Source organism: Mus caroli, unplaced genomic scaffold (assembly GCF_978045245.1).
Source record: "Mus caroli unplaced genomic scaffold, Mus_caroli_1 scaffold_2, whole genome shotgun sequence".
Classification (NCBI taxonomy): domain Eukaryota; kingdom Metazoa; phylum Chordata; class Mammalia; order Rodentia; family Muridae; genus Mus; species Mus caroli.
This window is the reverse complement of record NW_028227257.1, coordinates 678,594-696,998: the sequence shown is the minus strand read 5'-3', so window position 1 is coordinate 696,998 and position 18,405 is coordinate 678,594. Positions and strand designations below refer to the sequence as shown.

Sequence of the window (18,405 nt, the reverse complement as noted above, 5' to 3'; positions counted from 1 at the left end):
GTGTTAATGCCTTCCTCAAGGCTCACTGCCTCACCTCCACCATACTCTGTGCCTCTGTTACCAATGGGATCTGGGATTTCTCTTCTTAAGCTCCAATTCTATGGTGGTTTGAATATGCTTGGCCCAAGTGTGGCCTTGGAGTAGATGTGGAGGGAGTGTGTTACTGTGGATGTGAGTTTTTGAGACCCTCATCCTAGCTGCCTGGAAGCCAGTCTTCTCTTAGTTGCCTTCTAAACAAGATGTAGAACCCTCAGCTCCTCCAACAACATGCCCTCTTGGATGCTGCCATGCTCCTGCCTTGATGATGGACTAAACCTCTGATCCAATGGTAACCTTTACAAGAGTTGCCTTGGTCATGGTGTCAGTTCACAGCAGTAAAACCTTTAGATGTTGGTACCAGGGCCTGAGCATGCTTTTGTTTGGAAGAATGTGGATTTGAGGACTTTGGATTTGGAAAGCAGTAGAATGTTTTAAGTGGGACTTAATGGGCTATCCTAATAAGAATATGGAAGAGTTTGTTGCTGAGGGTGATTTAAAGTGTGAAAACCTGGCTCTCGAGGTTTCAGAAGGGAAGAATTTTACTACGTGGCCGAGAGAGACTGTTTTTGTGATGTTTTGGTGACGAATGTGGCTGCTTTTTGCCTTTGAAGAGTCTACTTGAGATTTCGATTAATCACGTGGACAGTAGAAGTCTCGGAAAAGTCCCACATAGATTTTGGCTTCTGGTTTCCTCCCATGAAGAGTGTTTTGATCAATCAAAGCAAGCTTAAAAACAAACAAACATAGATACATACCACACACACAATGTATGATTTAAGTAATAAAGGGGCACCAGGAGATGAAACGGACCAGAATCCTATATTCGAGGAGATAAACATATTAAGGGAGTGATGGCTTTGGGGCAAGACCCCTCCCAGCTAAGTTTATTGTTTATGCATTTGCCATTGAACAAGGAAATGGTTATATCTAGGCATTACTATTATCTGGTTATTGTTTTCACTTGGACTTTTAATCTGGAATGAACTACAATCCAGAAATGAAGGACACAAGATTTTGATCAAGATTTTGAGGAATAGTGACAATGAAAAGCTTAGGCCCAAGCATGGTGGCACATGCTTTTAATTTCAGGAGACAGAGTCAAGCAGATCTCTGAGCTCAAGGCCAGCCTGGTAACAGAGCAAGTTCCAGGTAAAGAAAAGCTTAAACCTAGGCATGGTGGTACATGCCTTTATTTCCAGCATTCAGGAGATAGAGCCATGCAGATCTCCGAGTTCAAGGTTCATCTACAAAGCAAATTCCAGGACAGCCAACCTTAGGCAGTGAAGGAGTTGGAAAACAGAAAGCTGGTGATAACGCAATAGAACAAGGTGCAGGGGGCATGTTCCAGCTCCAGCAAGCAGCAGAACTCAGCAGCTTTAGCCACATGGCTATGGCTTTAGAGTCAAGAATAGAAGAGGTTGCTGGGACAATTGATGCTGGTTAGCTGGAGCTAAGAAATTAGCAGTAATTAAGAGACCAGCATCACTGAGGTGAAATCTTCTGGGAAGTGTTTTCTGAGAGCACAAAGAGGCTGTGTTCCAGTGATAGCCAAGATTGTACCTCATGCTGCAGCTGGACTTGGTAATGTGTAAGAGTTACCCAGGTGGTACTGGTTTTGAAGGCATGAAGGGATCATGCAGAGCAGCTGAGGCTAGGCACTGTGAGAGGCCATGGAAGGCCACTGGTGAAGGTGCAGCCTCAGTTGCAGTTGTTGGCCCAGTACTGAAGGGATCATGCAAAGAAGGCAAGGCTTAGCACCATGAAGAGAACCTATGAGAAGCTGTTGGTGATGCCTAGTTGCATCAAAAGTCCCACACATATTGAAGATGTCAGTACCATAGAATGACCACTAAGAACAGCAGCAGCAGTGGAGTAGATCAACCAGAGCCTAGAGTGCTGCAAGAGGATAGAGCTGGAGAAGTGACACAAGCCCTTCTGAGAAGTCCAGAAAATCATACGTGGATCCCAGGCACTGGATCAAGAAGCTGTAACATTGACGTTGCCTTAGAGACCCCAAGATGTCTGGAATGCCAGAGCCGTAGTATACCCAATGAGGACAGCTGCTAACAGGGTGTGGAACCAGTCCAAGAGAACTAAATTTGTTGCTGCTAAATGCCAAATCTGCCAACAGCAGTCAACAAGGATGAAAGGAGTTGGAGATCTGAAGAGCACTTTGTCATTGGACATGGAGACATGGAGTCTGGAGTTTGCCTAACTTATTTTCTGCCTTGTTTTGGTTCAGTATTTCCTCACCATGATGTTTTGGAATGATAATGTATATCCTGAATGATGTTGGAAGCATGTGATATGCTTTTTGATTTTGATTTCTTAAAGGATTATAGTCAAGACATTGCATGAATCTCAGAAGAGACTTGAACTTTGGACTTTCAACATTGTTGAGACTTTTATAGACTGTGGGATTTTTGAAGTTGGACATATTTTGTACTATGCTATGCCTAGGTAATGGCCCCCATAGACTCATGTGTTTAAACAAGCCTCTGGGGGCCAGAGAGTGGAATGTGGTGGCTTGAATATGCTTGGCTCAGGGAGTGGCTCTATTAGGAAGTGTGACCTTGTTGGTGTAGGTGTGGAGAAAGTGTGTTACTATAGGTATGAACTTTTAAGACCCTCATCCTGGAAGCTGTCTGGAAGCCAGTCTTCTCTTAGTTGCCTTCTGAACAAGATGTAGAACCCCCAGCTCCTCCAGTGCCATGCCTTCCTGGATGCTGCCATGTTCCTGCCTTGATGATAAATGGACTGAATCCTGAACCTGTAAGACAGTCCCAATTAAATGTTGTCCTTTGTAAGAGTTGCCTTGGTCATAGTGTCTGTTCACAGCAATAAAACCCTAACTAAGACAAATACCAACTTAAAACCATTTCTCACTACTTCCCACCAAGTTCAAGGCCCTTTCTCTAAGAAGCCCTCCCTAACTCTAGGTGAGGGAGATCTTACTGTACTTATTTAGGAATGCCTTGCTTATTTTAGTACATACCCATCCCTAAACTCCACTACTCACTTATGGCTGCTCTTGAAATGCTCCTTGAGCCAGAGGCACCCCAACTTCTTGCTCACTTTCAACTAATAGTAATACTCACCTATTATACCCCTAGCACTCTACCTCAAGATGCCCCCGGGAACCTGGCCAGGGCACTAGAGCCCTGTCAATCTCATCTGCAGACCTAAGTGGATGAGGGGGACAGGTGAAGCTGGTGCCCTCTGCTGTTCCTCCCTCCCTCTGGAAGCACACAGGTCTTGGGAACCTCTTTCCTTTATAGAGTCTCTAGGAACTCCCACCACCATCTCCTAAGCCTATCCTTCTTGCATCAGCTGTGCTGGGAGAGGCTTGTTTGGCTACAAGCCAAAGGCTAAACAAATGCATGTCACAAGTTGGCTTGGAGGAGGTCATGGGACCCAAGGTACTAGAGGACAACTTCAGATAAGTTAAAATTGAGGCCCCAGCCATAAGGACTTTGGACGGGCTTCAGCCTGGGGACTACAGCATCAAACTTAGCTGTCCAGTTCCAGACTGCCTCTGCTAAGTTATACCAGCTTCCTATGACTATGCAGCTGTGTTCTTGGCCATGCGATGGGGTACTACCACCTTCTATCACCATGCTCCCAAGTTCTGTACTCAACTCCTCCTTTGACCACCTCAATGGCTACAAGATGGCCAGTTCTGTCTATTCCTGCCCATACCACAAAACAGACATGAGAAGTTTCAGAGAAGTTTTTATAATAAAATTATCCAGTTACATAAGGCATAACCTGAGAAAAGATACAAAAATTGGAATGTAGAAACTTAATTTGTAGAAAACACCAGATATTATCCTCACAGGAGGCTCTGCAGCCAGGCTTTAGAAGCCCCAGATGTCCTGGTGTATATTTCACTTGCAGCAACTCTGACCGCGGCGGGGATTGGGGGTGGGGTTGTCACACTGAAGGGGGAGATGGTCCCAGCTTTGGAATTGTCAGGAGGTGAGCATATAAGAGGGAGACATGCTGGGAGAGATTTCACCTGCTTAGTCCAGTAGAAAAGGATGATGGTGCCAGGAAGGTTATCCTAAAGCCCTGGACATAGGTATGGAAGCATGGTGAAGAACAGGCCCATAAGTGCTGGGTACCTTATTCCCAGCTGCCTGCCCACAGGCCAGCTGTTTTACATTCCAGGAGGTAGGGCTGTGTGAGCATTTGGTTCAGCTCTGTCCTTCCTGCCCCTGTGCTTGGGGGCGGGGTGAGGGGCTGTAGGATACAAGGCAGTAAACAGTACAAGAGAAAAAGGTCTTTCTCTCGGGAAGGTTTCCTTGCCCACTCTGAGAGTCCCTGTAAGAGATCTGGTTTAGGTTACTAAGACTAGAAAATAGGGCAAATGAATACAGGGTGCCCAGTGCAACCATAAATGGATCTCAGTGTCAAAGTGTAATCTCAGAGGAGTCTTATTTCTGTTTAGGCCCCCTGTAACAGCATAGATATGTCCCTGGGGTCCTCTGTGACCACTAAGAGGTGTCCCAGTCATCAAATGCCCCAGAAAAGCAAAGAGAGTTGGGAGAAAGGGGCCGACCTCCAGCTCTTTCCCCTCCATTCAAGTCCACGCACAAACAGGAAGGTCATCATTATTAAGCCTGCTTCCAGCACAGGAAGCAGCCACCACCCATAAGACTGTCACTGCTACATGACTGCAGCCAATACCAGGGCCTTTCCCAAGAAGACAGCAGAAGTGGTTGACTAATTTGAGCTGTGACTGTGACCTGTGGCAATCCAATGTATGCCCAGGACCTTGGCAGAGAAGAATGAGGGACATACCCTCAGTTGATGGCACATGAAGGGCTGGGCAGGTGGGGGTTCCTCAAGAAGACAGAGCAGATTTTCTCTGGACCCGCACCTTCTCAGCAGACACCAGGCTGTGCTGAGCCTCACAGAAGTCTAGGAGACGGTGCCAGAGTGGGCAGCAGCGTAGCAGTAGATGGTCCCCTGCAAGGGAGAATCAAGGTGGCTCTTAGTTTTGCCCTGAGCATGCTAGGCACTGCCTTCCCCAGCTTTTCCCCAGACATACAAACTCTCACCAATGATGCACAATGCCTCCTGGGCCCGGGTGATGGCCACGTTTACTTGGTGGGGGTCCACAACAAAGCCCAGAAACTTCTTGAGCCAGCTCTTGGTTGGCCGCTGGTCCACATCACTCCTGGGGCATGTTCGGACAGTGCTTACTATCACATAGCGCCATTCACTCCCTGGGAGGCAGAGAGGGGATAATAGATGAATTCACAGCTCTGCCCACTGACCCCTCCTGCTGACCCCCACACACACAAAAATGGCCCCATAGAGCCAACCTTACCCTGGCTCTTGGTGATAGAGGTCACAGTTACTCCGGTGACCCCTCTTTGCGTGAGGCCCCTGCTGATTGCAGCAGCCTGTGCATTGTAGGGTGTAAGGACAGCAATATCTTTGGGATCCACCGTCCGGTCCAGGGTCAACTGCTTGATGATGCGGACCTAAGTAGATAAGAGGGCAGACGGAGCTGGAACCCAGACCCTGTTCTTTCCTGAGCTCAGCAACCTCACTCGATCCCAGCCTTCCCGCCCAGTGAAGCTTTCCTTGGCCTTCACCCTCGTCCAGGAAGCCTTCCCTGACCCACCAAACACTTACCACCTCTGTGACCTCCTCCGGGTTGGCCCTAGAGTTCTCATTGCCATCCTCGGTGGACACCAGCAGCTTCTGCTCGTGGCCCTGCACAGAGCCGAAGATGACGGAACAGCTCGGCTTGCCGGTGTGACCCAGGATACTAGGCGGACGCCTCAGGTCAGACCAGGTCTTTAGCTTTCCCCCATAAAACTCCATGGAGGGGAAGGAACAGATGTCCTTATGCATACGGTACTGTGTGTCCAGCATGATGGCGTCCCTGTGGTACCTCTCAAAGAGAGACCGATCCATCCCCAGACTCTGCAGCTGTTCACTCTTGACCACAGGCCGAAGCTGCTTGTGGTCTCCAAGCAGAACCACCTAGAAGCACAGATAGCTATGGCCTTGACATCTTTGGAGCCAGAAGCATTCTAACTTCTTGGCCATCTTCAATGCTCACCTATTACACCCTCAGCACCCCAACATCAGCTGCCCCCAGGAATCCAGGCAGGAGCACTAGATCCCCACAACCCTCACCTTCTCAACCGTCTTTGAGAAGCACACCAAGGGGATAAGGGTTTCTGGCTCGGTGGCCATGCCTGCCTCGTCGATAAGGATCTGTCGAACATTCAGAATTTTCAGGCTCTTTGATGCCGCACAGGAGCACGTGCACAGGATGACCGAGTGCCGCTCCAGTTCATGTTTGCGTGCCTTCCCCAAGACTCTCCTGTACCTATATGAGGTCATTCATGTCATCCAGTGAGCTTGCTGATGGGCAGCTCCACCTCCAAGATCACCACTTACACCATAAGATCCTCCTTTGAGAATATTTTCCCTTCCCGAAGCTGGGCATCAAATTTTCTGATCTCTGCTGCATACGGGTTGGGGGCCTGGCGGATCCGGTGGTGGAGGGTAATGCTCCTGGAAGGCAGGACCTTGGTGAAACCCTGGCCAGTGGAGGTCCCCTGGCCTCAATCCCAGCACAGACAGAAGGGGCATACCTGAGGCTCTGGTTCGGTCTTCCTTCCTGAGAGGTCTTGCTAAACAGACTCCTGTTGCTCACTCCTGGCAGCGGGAATTCAGTGGCCTCTGCCTGCTCCCCATATACACGCAGGGGCTTCATCTCTGTCTTCTTCCTCAGGAGCAGTCCTAGGGCAAGTGAAGATGTGAGTCTGAAACTCAGTACCCAGCACCCTCTGGCAGTCCCACACTTCATGCCTAACACACCTCCCAGGACATCCACAGACTTGTTGGAGGGTCCACAGTATAAGACACATGGGCCCCCCAGCTGCTCCACTCCACTCGGGCTGCTGCCAGTTGGCATCTGCTCCTGGTTTGACCTGTGGAACCAGTACACGATGTGGAAGCCCACAACGGTCTTCCCAGTGCCTGTGGAGAGAGGACGATATGTAAGTTCCTATGGCCACATCTGTCTACACAGGGCAGCCCCTCCTGGCTCCTGCAAATGGGCCCCACCTGGTGGGCCCTGGATGACTGTGAACTGCTTCTGCAGAGCACTCCTGACAGCCCTGTCCTGGCTCTGGTTCAGTTTATGATGTCCAGCAGGGATATTGTAGTTCTGCCGCTCCAAGAACCTGCTAGTAGATGCTGGGGTAGGAGTGTGAGTGTAGCAGAAGCCAAGGATCATCTGAGCACCGTGGTGCTGGGGAGAGGTGGAAAAGCTGAGGGGCAGACCTACCCTTGTGGAAAGAATGCTGGCGAGGCCAGTTGCCGCGGCAGGGATCGGGGATTGAGCGACACGGTTCAGATATTGGGCCACAGGGCCCGGACATTGGGCGATGGGGCTCAGATACTGGGCGATGGGCCCCAGGTATTGGCCAACGGAGCTCAGATACTAAGCGATGGGGCCCAGATATTGGCCAACGGAGCTCAGGGATAGGCAGGCCCAAGGCGATGCTAATGACCAATGGGGATGCTGTTTTCAGCTGACGCACTGCTTCTTCCTTGCGGCTGGGGCATGGGGGGGAGGGGGGCGGTAGGGGTGGGATGAGAAAAGATACCAGAAAGTGAATAGGGTTTTCCTAGGGAGGGAGCTATGTCTTCCCAGGAGAGGGGAACCCAGGGAGGCCTTGGCTCTAGACCTCAGCCCAGGGACCTTCCCCCTGACCTCAGGTGATAGGAGCTACTCACAGGTCAGGAAGCTGCTTAGACAGCACTTCCACAGTGAACCGAGCGCTAGGTCTCAGCACCTCTTCTGGAACCTTCTCCATGGTCATGTGATGGATGAGGAAATATACCTGCTTGGGCGCCTCCTGCCGATCATCCACATTCTCCTGGTCCCAGTCACCACCAGCCAGTTCATGGTCCCAGTCACCACCAGACAGCCCATGGGCCACCCAGGTATATGTATTGGGGTCAATGTTCAGGAAGGGGCCAAGGCCACTAGGCCTAGGGAGTGAGCTATCTAGGGGGAGAGGGAGCCCCTCCAGCCGAATGCAGAGGTAGCAACAGCCAAAGTGGATGTTGATGCATTTCTCCTGGAGAAAAGCAGCTTCCAGCTGGAAGGTGCCCTGCAACTGCCCCTGGGATGTGTCCCAAGAGATACGCACGTCGTGCAGCACGATGGAGTCGTTTTCTGTAACAGCATTGGTGAGCGACTCCAGGGCGCAGCGTGGCCCCCACGCACCCGAGTACTCGCTGACTTGAAGGTACTGGTCTTGCAGAGCCTGGTGCACATGGCTTGAAAAGCAGTCGCCTGGCCGTTCCATGTGCTCCAGACAGAGGCTGAAGCCAGGGACCACAGTCCACAGCTTCAGGGTTGGTGCCAGGAAGCCCCGCTGCAGGCTGGAACCAAGCTGAACCTGCAGGGTATCTCCACTGCCCAGCTCGTAGACCACCTCTACAAAGTGTCCACAGCGGCTCTGGTGGATCTTTACTTTCTCCCTTGGATGAGAACGCTTATCTTGCTCCTGGATGAGGGCAGCTACCTCAGGCCAGCGCTGCTCCTTCAGCAGCATCAGTAGCTTCATCCACAGGGCTGCATCTACAGTCTGGGTGTGTGGATCAAGACTTGTGCCCAGAAGTGGTAAAGGCATTTTGGACGCCTGCACCGAGTACATGCGGCGCCGCCATACAAGCCGCAAGCCTGTCTGGCTCACTAGCTCCTGGGGGTGCTCAGCCAACTGCAGGGAATGGTAGTGAATCAGGCAGGGATCGGGCAGCGTTTCACGGTTTATAGGGAAAAGCACTTTGAAGCAGCGGGCACCCATCTCGACATCCACTACGAAGCCCAGCTTGTTTTGAGGCTGGGTCTTGAGCTGGATGGCCAGGTGCAGGCTGTAGGCCCTCCGTTGGTAGCTCTGGGCACTTGCATGCTGGCGACTGAAGTCCAGGCAGAGCCCATCAATGTCCCTGTTAGAATATGTAGAGCCCCTGTGGCCCAGTGCCAGCAGGATCAGCCGCTGCAGCACCACATCTAGATACCTACGGATGGGTGAGGTCGCCCATGTGTACCAATCCACCTGCAGCGAGTGGTGAACAGCAGGTTGCTGCTTACCCTGGCTGGAGCGACCAAAAACAGAGCGGCCTAGAGCCCTTCGCAAGTCCAGGCAAGCAGGAGCCAGTGAAGGGTGCATGTCATCTGCAGCAATAAGGTCCACCATCTGGCTGTAGTCCCGAGTACCAGCTGCAAGCTGCACTTGTTTCCAGAGGGAAGTCAGGAGATGCAGCTGCTTGTTGGGGGTATAGTCAGTGTTCGAGTGGTGGCACAGGTGCAGGGACAGAGGCACCAGGCCTCTGTACTTCTTGAAAACACTGTCAAGCTGCTGCCTACTGGGTGTGGGCTGCCACCTGAGTGGTGTGAGTGTCTGTGTGTGCTTGTTGCCTACAAGGAATTCAGCCACATGGCTGTTAAACTGGATCATGTACTCTTGGACCATGATGTGGGCTGTGCGGAAGCCCAGCACACTGTCCTCGTCTGGCGGCTCATAGTAACAGGCAGCTGAGAGGCGCTGGCGACGTAACATCCAAGAGAAGTAGCAGGCAGCCACAACACAGGCCTCCACAGAGTCCAGGTGGGCTGGCAGCTCCAGGCCAGCCCCAGGGTGTCTCTTGATCAGTTCTTCGGCTTCCTCATACGACAGCTGGCGGTCAGAGCGGATTATGGAGGGTGCAAATCGCAGGCTCTTGATCTGGCCACCGCCTTTCTCCATGGTGAGGAAGAGAGAGATGGCAAGGCGATCCTGACCAGGGAGAAGGCTCAGCGCATCCTGGCACAAGCTGGCAGGCAGCATGAGTACCGGCTCCCTGTTGGGGGCATAGAACACAGTGCCCTGCTGGCGGGCTTCCACATCCAGGGCCCCATCCTTGGGCACCAAGCTGGCCACATCAGCAATATGCACTGCCACCTCATACACTGGGCCTAGGTCCCGGACACTAAGAGCGTCATCAAGGTTGCAGGCACCCTGGGGGTCCACAGTGAAGGTCAGGAAGTGGCGGTAGTCCTCTCGGTGACCAGCGGCCGTGTTTAGCTCTGAGCGGTATCTCTGCAGAGCCTTGGAAACTGAGGCTGGGTCTGGTGTGTGGGCCTTCAGGCCATGCTCTAGGTCAAGGATATGAAGGCCCTGCTCCCAGGTGATGGCCTTGGGCAGCACCTCCAGGACAATGCCTAGTGGATAGTAGAAACGTTCCCGCCAAAGGACAATACGGACCCAGAAAAGCCGGTTGCTCCGGTCCTCAGGCTTGAGTGTCTCGTGCCTCACGCGCTGTACCCGGCCTTGAATGAGGCGGTGGATGGGAACTTGCTGTGGGTCCTTCATCTCTGCCACAAAAATCTTAGTCACAGAACCGTTGATAGGGATCATGATGCGGGGGTCCCACTCATCCATCCGACACACAAAGGCCAGTTCGTGCCTCCTCCTCTTTAACACACCCATCACACGGCCCTGCAGGCTCCCAGGGATGCGCCTGTCATCTCCTGCTGGGCCCAGGATCTGTACTAGCACCTCATCCCCCGTGAAGGCCATCCCACAGTTCAGACGGCCCCTGACCTGGATAGGGCTAGAGGCCGTGTCGTCCAGCGGAGTGGCCAGTGCTCTCTCAAAGGTCTCCTGTAGGAAGCTGCAGCGGCGGAATTGCTTGGAGTTTGAGCGCAGGAACTTCCGCAGCACAGATGAGGGTAGGTTTGTGTACTCTCGGGCCTTCTGTGGTGCAGGGCAAACCACGGTGTCCAGAAGTCCGTCCTCCCTAACAGTCACAGTCACTTGCTGGCTCTCGTCGAGAAGTTCCTTCAGGATGGCATCATCAGCATTGAGCTCCCAGTCAGAAGGCCAGAAGTCAGACTCAGAATCTTCCTCGGACACCCCCCCTTCCAGGGTGGACACTTCTGCTGCTGCATCTCTAGAGGCTGAGTTCCCGCTTGCTGTGTCTTCGGCTGCTACTGCCACAGTCTGTGCCTTGGCTGCTGCCCTGGCTCTGGTCTCTGCCTTCACCGTGACCATGGTCCCTTCAGCTATGGGCCTTTGTGGGCCCTGGGCTGTAGATTTTTGCTCTGCCTCTGGGCTCCTAGCTTTGAGTGTCACCGAGGCCCAGTTCTGTCTCTGGGCCACACCCTGCTCAATCTGTTCCAGCGACAGCTCCTCGGGGAAGGCGCTGTGGTGTTCTATGCACTCGCGGATGAAGCTTCTCCAGAGATTTCTGCAGGCTCCAGAGGAGCAGAGGGCCACAGCATCTCCCACAGCCACCAGCTGAGACTGGGCACGAGTCATGACCGTGTTCAGGACTCGAGGCTCAGTGAAGAACTCTGAGGTTGGTGCCCCAGGGCTAAGAAGACTATTGCGGTTGTGGACAGAGCTCAGTACCACCACCCGGAATTCACGCCCTATAGGAGAGATGGGTCAGATGGCCAGATAGGACCAGCAGCCTGGCCACCTCAGTCCCACCCTATATATATGCACATCCAAGGAATGGGCTGGAAGCTGCCTCCCTGTTAGGCCAGCCTCTGGCCCACATTTCTGTCACCTACCTGGCAGGATCTCAAAGCTGCCCACAGACACCTCACCAAGGTTCCTCCTTCTTAGCTCCTGTCTTAGCGCATTAACCTGCAGACAAGTCCAGGGTTCTAGGGGCCTGTCACCCAGTAAGGAACAGGCCCTCCTGCTAATCCCTCACCTTCACCCTCACCCTCACCCTCACAGTCATATGGATCAGCCTGGAAAGAAACAAAGCAGCCTTTGAAGATAAAGAAAGGCCAGAGGAGACAGCTCACCTGGGCACCATGAGAGACAGCACAGATGTGTCTCTGCTCCCGGGGTCCCCAGCAGTGAGGCCAGGTGTTATAGATCTCCCTCACCTTCTCCACCACCTGGGTGACCTCAGCCGAGTTAAGCCAGGATGTCATGGACATGTCCTGCTCAGGGCTGCCTGCCACATGGCAGAACATGAGAGGGTAGTGTTGGGGGTGGCGTGGGACTTTGCCACTGGCCTGGATGGGGTTGCCCTTGGCTAAATAGAAATGATGGGAGACGAAGTTGATGATGGCTGCAGTTGACCGGTAGTTCTCGTGGAAGATGATGCGACTCTGCTGAGCGATCTTGTGTGCCTCCTGCTGGTAGTACAGGAAGAGGCGGTGCAGCAACGTGTGCCCGGCTGACTTGTCCCTAGGCACGCTGAAGAGCCTAGGTGTGACCTGCATGTGGTCCCCTGCCAGTACTACACGGGTTAGTGGCAAGGCATAGGAGAGTGGGATAAGGGCCTCACACTCCAGCATTTGGGCTGCTTCGTCGATGAAAATGTGGGAGAAGAAGCCGGCTGGCACCTGGAGCTCACGAGCCTGAGAAGTGGTGGTGACCACTAAACGATGTTGTACCAGCTCTGGGTCTGTGGGTGGGCGAAAGGCCTGGCGGTCCTCAGTTAGGCAGCAGTACTGCAACGTGGTTGGATCAGTCTGTCTTGGAGGACGATCTGCATACATCACCCTGAGTGGAGTGGCCTCTGGGTGGCCACTGCTGACGTAGTCGTGGAAATACTCCCGGATATAGATGTCTGCAGCACTGTAGGAAGGGGGAGGCACAATGGGCTGCTGCTTTAGGACTCAGGCTGCTGGCTAAAACATGTGTGCAGCCTTGCCTGGATGCCAGGAACACTCATAGGGCAGATAGACAGGGGTCTTGCCCAGGGACTCAAATTTCCTCAAAGAGGACAAAAAGCAAAGACACGGGGAAGGTCAGATCTTGAAGATAAGTGGGCAAGACTTGGAGAGCATGGGTGGTCAGGAATAGCTTAGAGAAGGCAGTCTCTTAATTGAGGCCAAGGGGAGAGCTAGCTATGGCCTGAGACCACCCATGGCTAGGGGCTGGCACTGATCCTGAACACAGCTCCTGGGCACTGTAAGCTTTGGCAACAAGAATTGGTGTCTGATCTCCAGGAGTAGAGCTTGAGAGTTAAGAGGCCAAGGAAGCACTGCCTAGGATCTTCAGATAAGCAACAACAGCCTTGACACTCAGACCCTCAACTCAGCCTAGAAATTAGCTCAGGACAAGTGGTTATTGACCTGGGCTCTTCCACCCCACACTCTGGGGCTAAAAGTGGACTCCATGCCTGTAATAATGTGTTATTAGGGAACTAAAATATAAATAAATAAAAAACCCACATTAGTCAAAGAGGAACTTCTTTGTTGAATAGCCTGTTTCTATATTTAAGAGAGAGAGAGAGAGAAGAAACATGGGGTAGGCCAAAACACATCACTACTATAACTTCCTCCTTGGTCTAGGGTTTGTGGAAAAGACACCCATATCTCCATAAGAATCAGAGAGATGGGTGCCCTGAGAAGCAGGGCAGCGGTGAGCAACCTGGAAGCAGCTCTGGGCTCACCTGTTGGTGTGTGTGCAGATGAGCACCTTGGTGTGGGGCTGCCGGACAACCTCAAGCGCGGCCATGGCCAATGTGTACGTCTTGCCGGTGCCAAAGGGGCCATAGATGAGCAGTGGTGGGATGTGCTTTGTGCCCTCGGGTCTTCTGCCTGCAATGAGCCCCACAGCCAGCTTCTGTTTGTGATTGCCACGAAACGAGGGTGGGGTGGGCCAGGGGTGGGGCAGGGTGCAGGCAGGCAGGTCAGGAACCACCAGGTGCTCCTCGAGCAGTGCATCCACTGCCTGATGCCAGAACCGGAAGGTCATAGGGTCAATCTGGAACTGCACCTCCAAGATGGGGCTGTCTTGGGCCTGCAGCCCCAAAGCCATACAGCATCGTGCTGGTAACAGCAGCCACAGTGCGTGCTCTGAACTGGCCCGTGCCTCCAGCCGCACTTGGTATACTGTACTGTTAGGCGCAGGCACAGGAGCCACAAGGGCTGTGCTGACTGCTCGGCTCAGCAGGAAGCCCTGATCAGTGTCTGGCAACAGAGAGGAGTGGAAGGGGACCTTGGCATAGAGGGCCCCTGGTGGTGCGAAGAGCATGCCGAGTGCTGGTGTCTCCAGTGCTGTCTTCAGGAATACCTGGCCCTTCATGGCCAGCCTGGTAGAAAGTTACAGGTCAGCTTTCTATGCCATAGTCAAAGACCTATCTCTAAGTCCAGACTTTAGACACTCCTGCTAGCCCACTGCCCCACTTACTTGGCTACTAGCTGCTGCTGGGCTGCTTCCTCCTCATAGAGAAATTTGTGCATCCTCTGTCGGTAGTTCAAACGAGAGATGGGCCCCCAGACCGGAACATTCTGATTGAACTCCAGGGCCAGGGAGGGTAACTTGTACTTGGCCATCAGGGCTTCCTGCTCGGGTGTCCAATCTACCTCAAGCACCACGTGGCGGTTGCCTGTGTGCCAGCATTCCAGCTCCTGGGGGTGGCTGGGTGCTGGCTTCCCATTTAGGCCCTGGCTGTGTGTCTGGCCTAGCTGCAACTTCAGCTTCTGGAGAAGCACTGGCCTGCGACCAAAGTCAAAGACCACCCACTGCTCGAAGCTGCCTAAAGCGACAGCCTGCACAAGCACCCCTACCTTGAATTGGGCTGGGGAGCTTTGTACACAGAAGTGCTTTCCCTGTGCATAGAGCTGGTGTGGTGGGAGACTGGGGGCCACCAGTGAGAAGGCTGCTCCAGGCTCTTGCTTGAGTAGGGCCACATGTAGCAAGGGATCCTGGAGAAGGAGACATAGGCCATAAAGCATGGAATGGGCCCTGAGACCCTGTCAAGGCCTGTGGTGACTCCTTCAACCTGACCCTTTCCACCATCCTGAGAAAGGCAGCTTGCCACTTTCTGAGTGTGGGACACTCTGATTTCTCAGCCTGCCTGGTTTTCACTTCTGCTCATGGACCTTGCCTAAGGCCCAGAAGATATTTAAAAAAAAAAAAGATGAACAGTTGGGATTTTCAGGGTCCTGTAATCACAAGTTACATTCACTCGCCAGGTGCCAGACACTGGCACACTTGTGTCTTTTTTTTTTTTAATATATTTTTTATTAGATGTTTTCTTCATTTACAATTCAAATGCTATTTCCCCTTACCTAGTTTCCTCTCCGAAAATCCCCTATCCCTCCCACCCTCCCCCAGGCACACTTGTTTCCTGTATTGGTTAATTTACTCCATTGTGTGGTCCCATCCATAGAGTGAGGGTGCCACGGTGCTATCACTGTGGAGGAGACTGAGCCAGAGAGGCTATGAGGTTTGTCCTGGGTCACACAGACACAGAAGTGGAAGTACTGACAACATCCACTCCAAATCTCATGCTTTCTATATCTGCCCACTTGTAGTCCTTAACACCCTGGGAATCCCTCCACCCAAGCCTGGGGGTACCCATAAGACCTGTGATCTCAGCGCTGTCTGACCCTCACCTCAGAGTGGATGGTGAACACCCACCGGTGCTGGATCTTCTCCTGGGCCTGATGCACCGGTGACGGGTGGCAAGTGACAGACACTCCACGGACGGTCTCAGCCATCTGCACAGAGAAGCTGGGCTTTCAGCACTGCAGCTGTGGACCAACCCTCACCCACTCACAAGTCTCCACTTACCACTGATACTTCTTTGCTGCTGCGCTGGTATTCTGCTAGAAGCCGTGCCTGGTAAGGTACCAGCCCATCCTGCCAGGCGGCCTGTTCTCGAAGTTCCATGTCTTGTGCCCGCTGAACCCACTCCTGTAACTCCTGTTTTGAGTGTGCCTTGATGCAGACCTCTCCATGCTCACAGAGATCAGGCCTGGAGAGATGAAGAGGTCAACAGGACTTCAGGGATGTCCAGCCTCGGGAGTCAACCCTCTCAGCCCAACCCTGGCCTGTATTGGGGGCAGGAATGGATTGTGTAGGGGGTTTCATTTGCTCTGTACCCTGAATATCCAGGACAAGGGCTAGCACAAGGAACCTCCCTTAGAGGCCACTGCAGTACTAGCTTGACATGCAGAGGGCACAGCAAATGATAGGCAGGTCCCAGGCCTTGTGGACCTCACAATCCCTTGGGCTAGCGTTGGGTGGGGGCTATCCCACCCTAGGCTCCCACACAATTCTCCTTACCTAGGGCAGAGCTCGAACTTCGAGAGTCCCATTGGTGGGGCACGGTGTTTCCAGGGCACAGACTGGTCAAAGGCCACCATCTGTGCGTGCTCCAGGGAGGAGCAGTGGTTCTCAAATGCCTCTTGAGAATTACAGGTGACCAGGCAGGCATGGCAGTACAGTTTGGTCACAGGAGGGTTAGGGTTAGGGCTGGCTTTCCATTTGTCCTCCCCAAAGAGAGGATATGTGAGCAGATCTCCTCTCTGAAGACCATCCAACTGCTCAGCCTTCCACACAGCCATCTCCACAGCACTGTGTGCATACCCACAGCGTGAGGCCCCGTGGCGGCATGGTACCCCACGGCCCACATACATGCAGTAGTTTAAAGCATGTCTTCTTTGTGGCAGTGGCCGCACCTCCACGAATTGTCGCTTTAGGCCCTCAACTATAACATGGATGAGAAGTGTGGGGCAGATTTGGTGCGTAGGGCAATGGCCCCTGGGATCCACAGGGCAGAGGCATGGGGGACAGCACTTGAAGCAGATGGCACAGAGTAGTTGGAAGTGGCCACCAAACTCTGCTCGGATGGTGTCAGCTGGGGTCTGCAGCCTATCTGGGGCTCTGGTGCCCTGCACAGCCTCTTTCAGTTTCAGTCGGGGAAGGTTGTTCTTGAGCTCAAATGTCCAGACCAGTGCCTCCTCAGGGCTGCGGGCAAAGGTGCATCTATTCCAGTGACGCCTACAGCCCAACCCTGGGCTATAGTAATGACAGACTTGATAGCGCATAGGCGTTGGGAAGCTGGGCCTGCGGCCCACCTTACGCCAGATCTTGCTCTCTGCTGCTTGCTTGAAGCGGGCCAGCAAGATCTCCCTGAGGCAGGTGTGCTCTACCTCACGCAGAATGTAGGTGCTCTCATTGAGGCACTGGGTGCAGCGGGAGCAGCCCAGGTAAAGGTCTACCTTAGCACAGAGTCCGGCTAAGGATGGCCCGTTGGTGGTGGATGTGCTGGCCGACCTCAGACTGCAACCCACGGATGCCATCTCGGACGAAGGCCAGGTCCTTCAGGATTGTGAGCCAGGCTTCTGGGCAGCTGCTGTACTGAAACCGTCAGCCCTGGAGAGGTGATAGGACAAGAGAAGCAAGTCAGCCCAAGGTCAAGAAGGACCTACACCTCTGTCGGGTGTAGGACAGAGACTTCTGCCCAGTCTTGGCTTGTTGGGGGAACTCTAACTCAACCTGAAAGGCCTCTCCAAGTCCTGCCCAAGTGGCTGCTGGGGGAAAAAAAAAGTTGGGAGGCCTCAGAATCCTCCATCTGGTACCTCTGGGGCTCCTGGACGTCTGAAGAGAGTACCCCCTTTCTTGAGACCTGCTAGTTGACTGCTGGAACTACTGTAGCCCACCTGGACTTGGCAACAGGAGCCTCTGGAGGGGAGGGCACAGCCTTGTAGAAATTCCGCTCTACCCAGGTTGGATAGCCCTCCTCAGAGCTCCCACAGAGATGCCAGAAGGAGAGGCAATGCCCAGAGCCCATAGTCTTAGTTAGTACCACCACCCAGCAAGGATGGGCAAGAGAACAGCTAGCTCCCTGAAACACCTAGTCAGGTCAACTCTTCTCTTCTCTTCTCTTCTCTCTCTCTCTCTCTCTCTCTCTCTCTCTCTCTCTCTCTCTCTCTCTCTCTCTCATATATGCCAAGCAAATAATCTACTACTGACCTATACCCTAGCCCTCTAAACTTTCAAGGGAAACATTGAGGTACAAAGATTATGTTTTAAATGGAAAGAATGAGCAACAGGCAAAGCCTGCAGTCCCTCCCTGCACTCCTCTGTGGAGTTTTCTAAGTCGTCAGAGCTAGAACCCCATACCCGGCAGCTGGAGAAGCAGGAAGAGGGGTCCATGGAGTTGTCCGATGCTAGGGTCTGTCTGAGGCCACTGATCTTGCCCATTTGCAGGCAAAGGGGTGGTCTTCACACCTCTCTAGGTGGCCCCTCCAGTTCCCAGCCACCACCCCATACTCACCCAGTGCACCAGCATCGACTTAAGAGTAGTGATCAGTTTCGTTTCTGCCCCTGGGGCGACTCAGAACTCTGACGACAGAGCACGGAAATTACCTCACTGCCCCCCCTGCCCCGCCCCTGCCCCGCCCTCAAGTGATAGCCTCCCTCCCAGACCTGGCGGAGCTCCCTGGCCCTAGGAAGATTTTCCCCACTCCCCACCTCCACAGTCCCCTTGAGGTCAACACAGCAGGATTTAACCTGGCCCTTTCCCGGTCCCTCCCCTCGGTCCCTCCCCCTACTCATACTTAGATGTCTGTAC

The 18,405-nt window shown here is 53.2% G+C and overlaps 1 protein-coding gene across 2 annotated transcripts; it reads right to left on the bottom strand.

Annotated features, from left to right (window-relative positions):
* Positions 1-3,758: 3,758 nt before the first annotated feature.
* Helz2 (helicase with zinc finger 2) lies at positions 3,759-18,181 on the bottom strand. Of its 2 annotated transcripts, none has more exons than XM_021184278.3 (19): positions 18,109-18,181; positions 16,113-17,204; positions 15,618-15,801; positions 15,440-15,544; positions 14,229-14,746; positions 13,489-14,130; positions 11,885-12,668; positions 11,642-11,717; positions 7,810-11,497; positions 7,358-7,629; positions 7,135-7,266; positions 6,886-7,047; positions 6,660-6,807; positions 6,463-6,579; positions 6,196-6,391; positions 5,686-6,039; positions 5,375-5,531; positions 5,103-5,270; positions 3,759-5,010 (listed from the first exon to the last, which is right to left on the bottom strand). In XM_021184278.3, exons 2-19 carry the CDS (start codon positions 17,129-17,131, stop codon positions 4,886-4,888), a joined length of 8,847 nt encoding a protein of 2,948 aa, XP_021039937.2. In that variant the 5' UTR covers positions 17,132-17,204; positions 18,109-18,181; the 3' UTR covers positions 3,759-4,885. The 2 variants fall into 2 exon arrangements, with proteins under 2 accessions (XP_021039937.2, XP_029329891.2); XM_029474031.2 differs by lacking the exon at positions 18,109-18,181 and adding an exon at positions 17,955-18,099.
* Between the last annotated feature and the right edge of the window lie 224 nt (positions 18,182-18,405).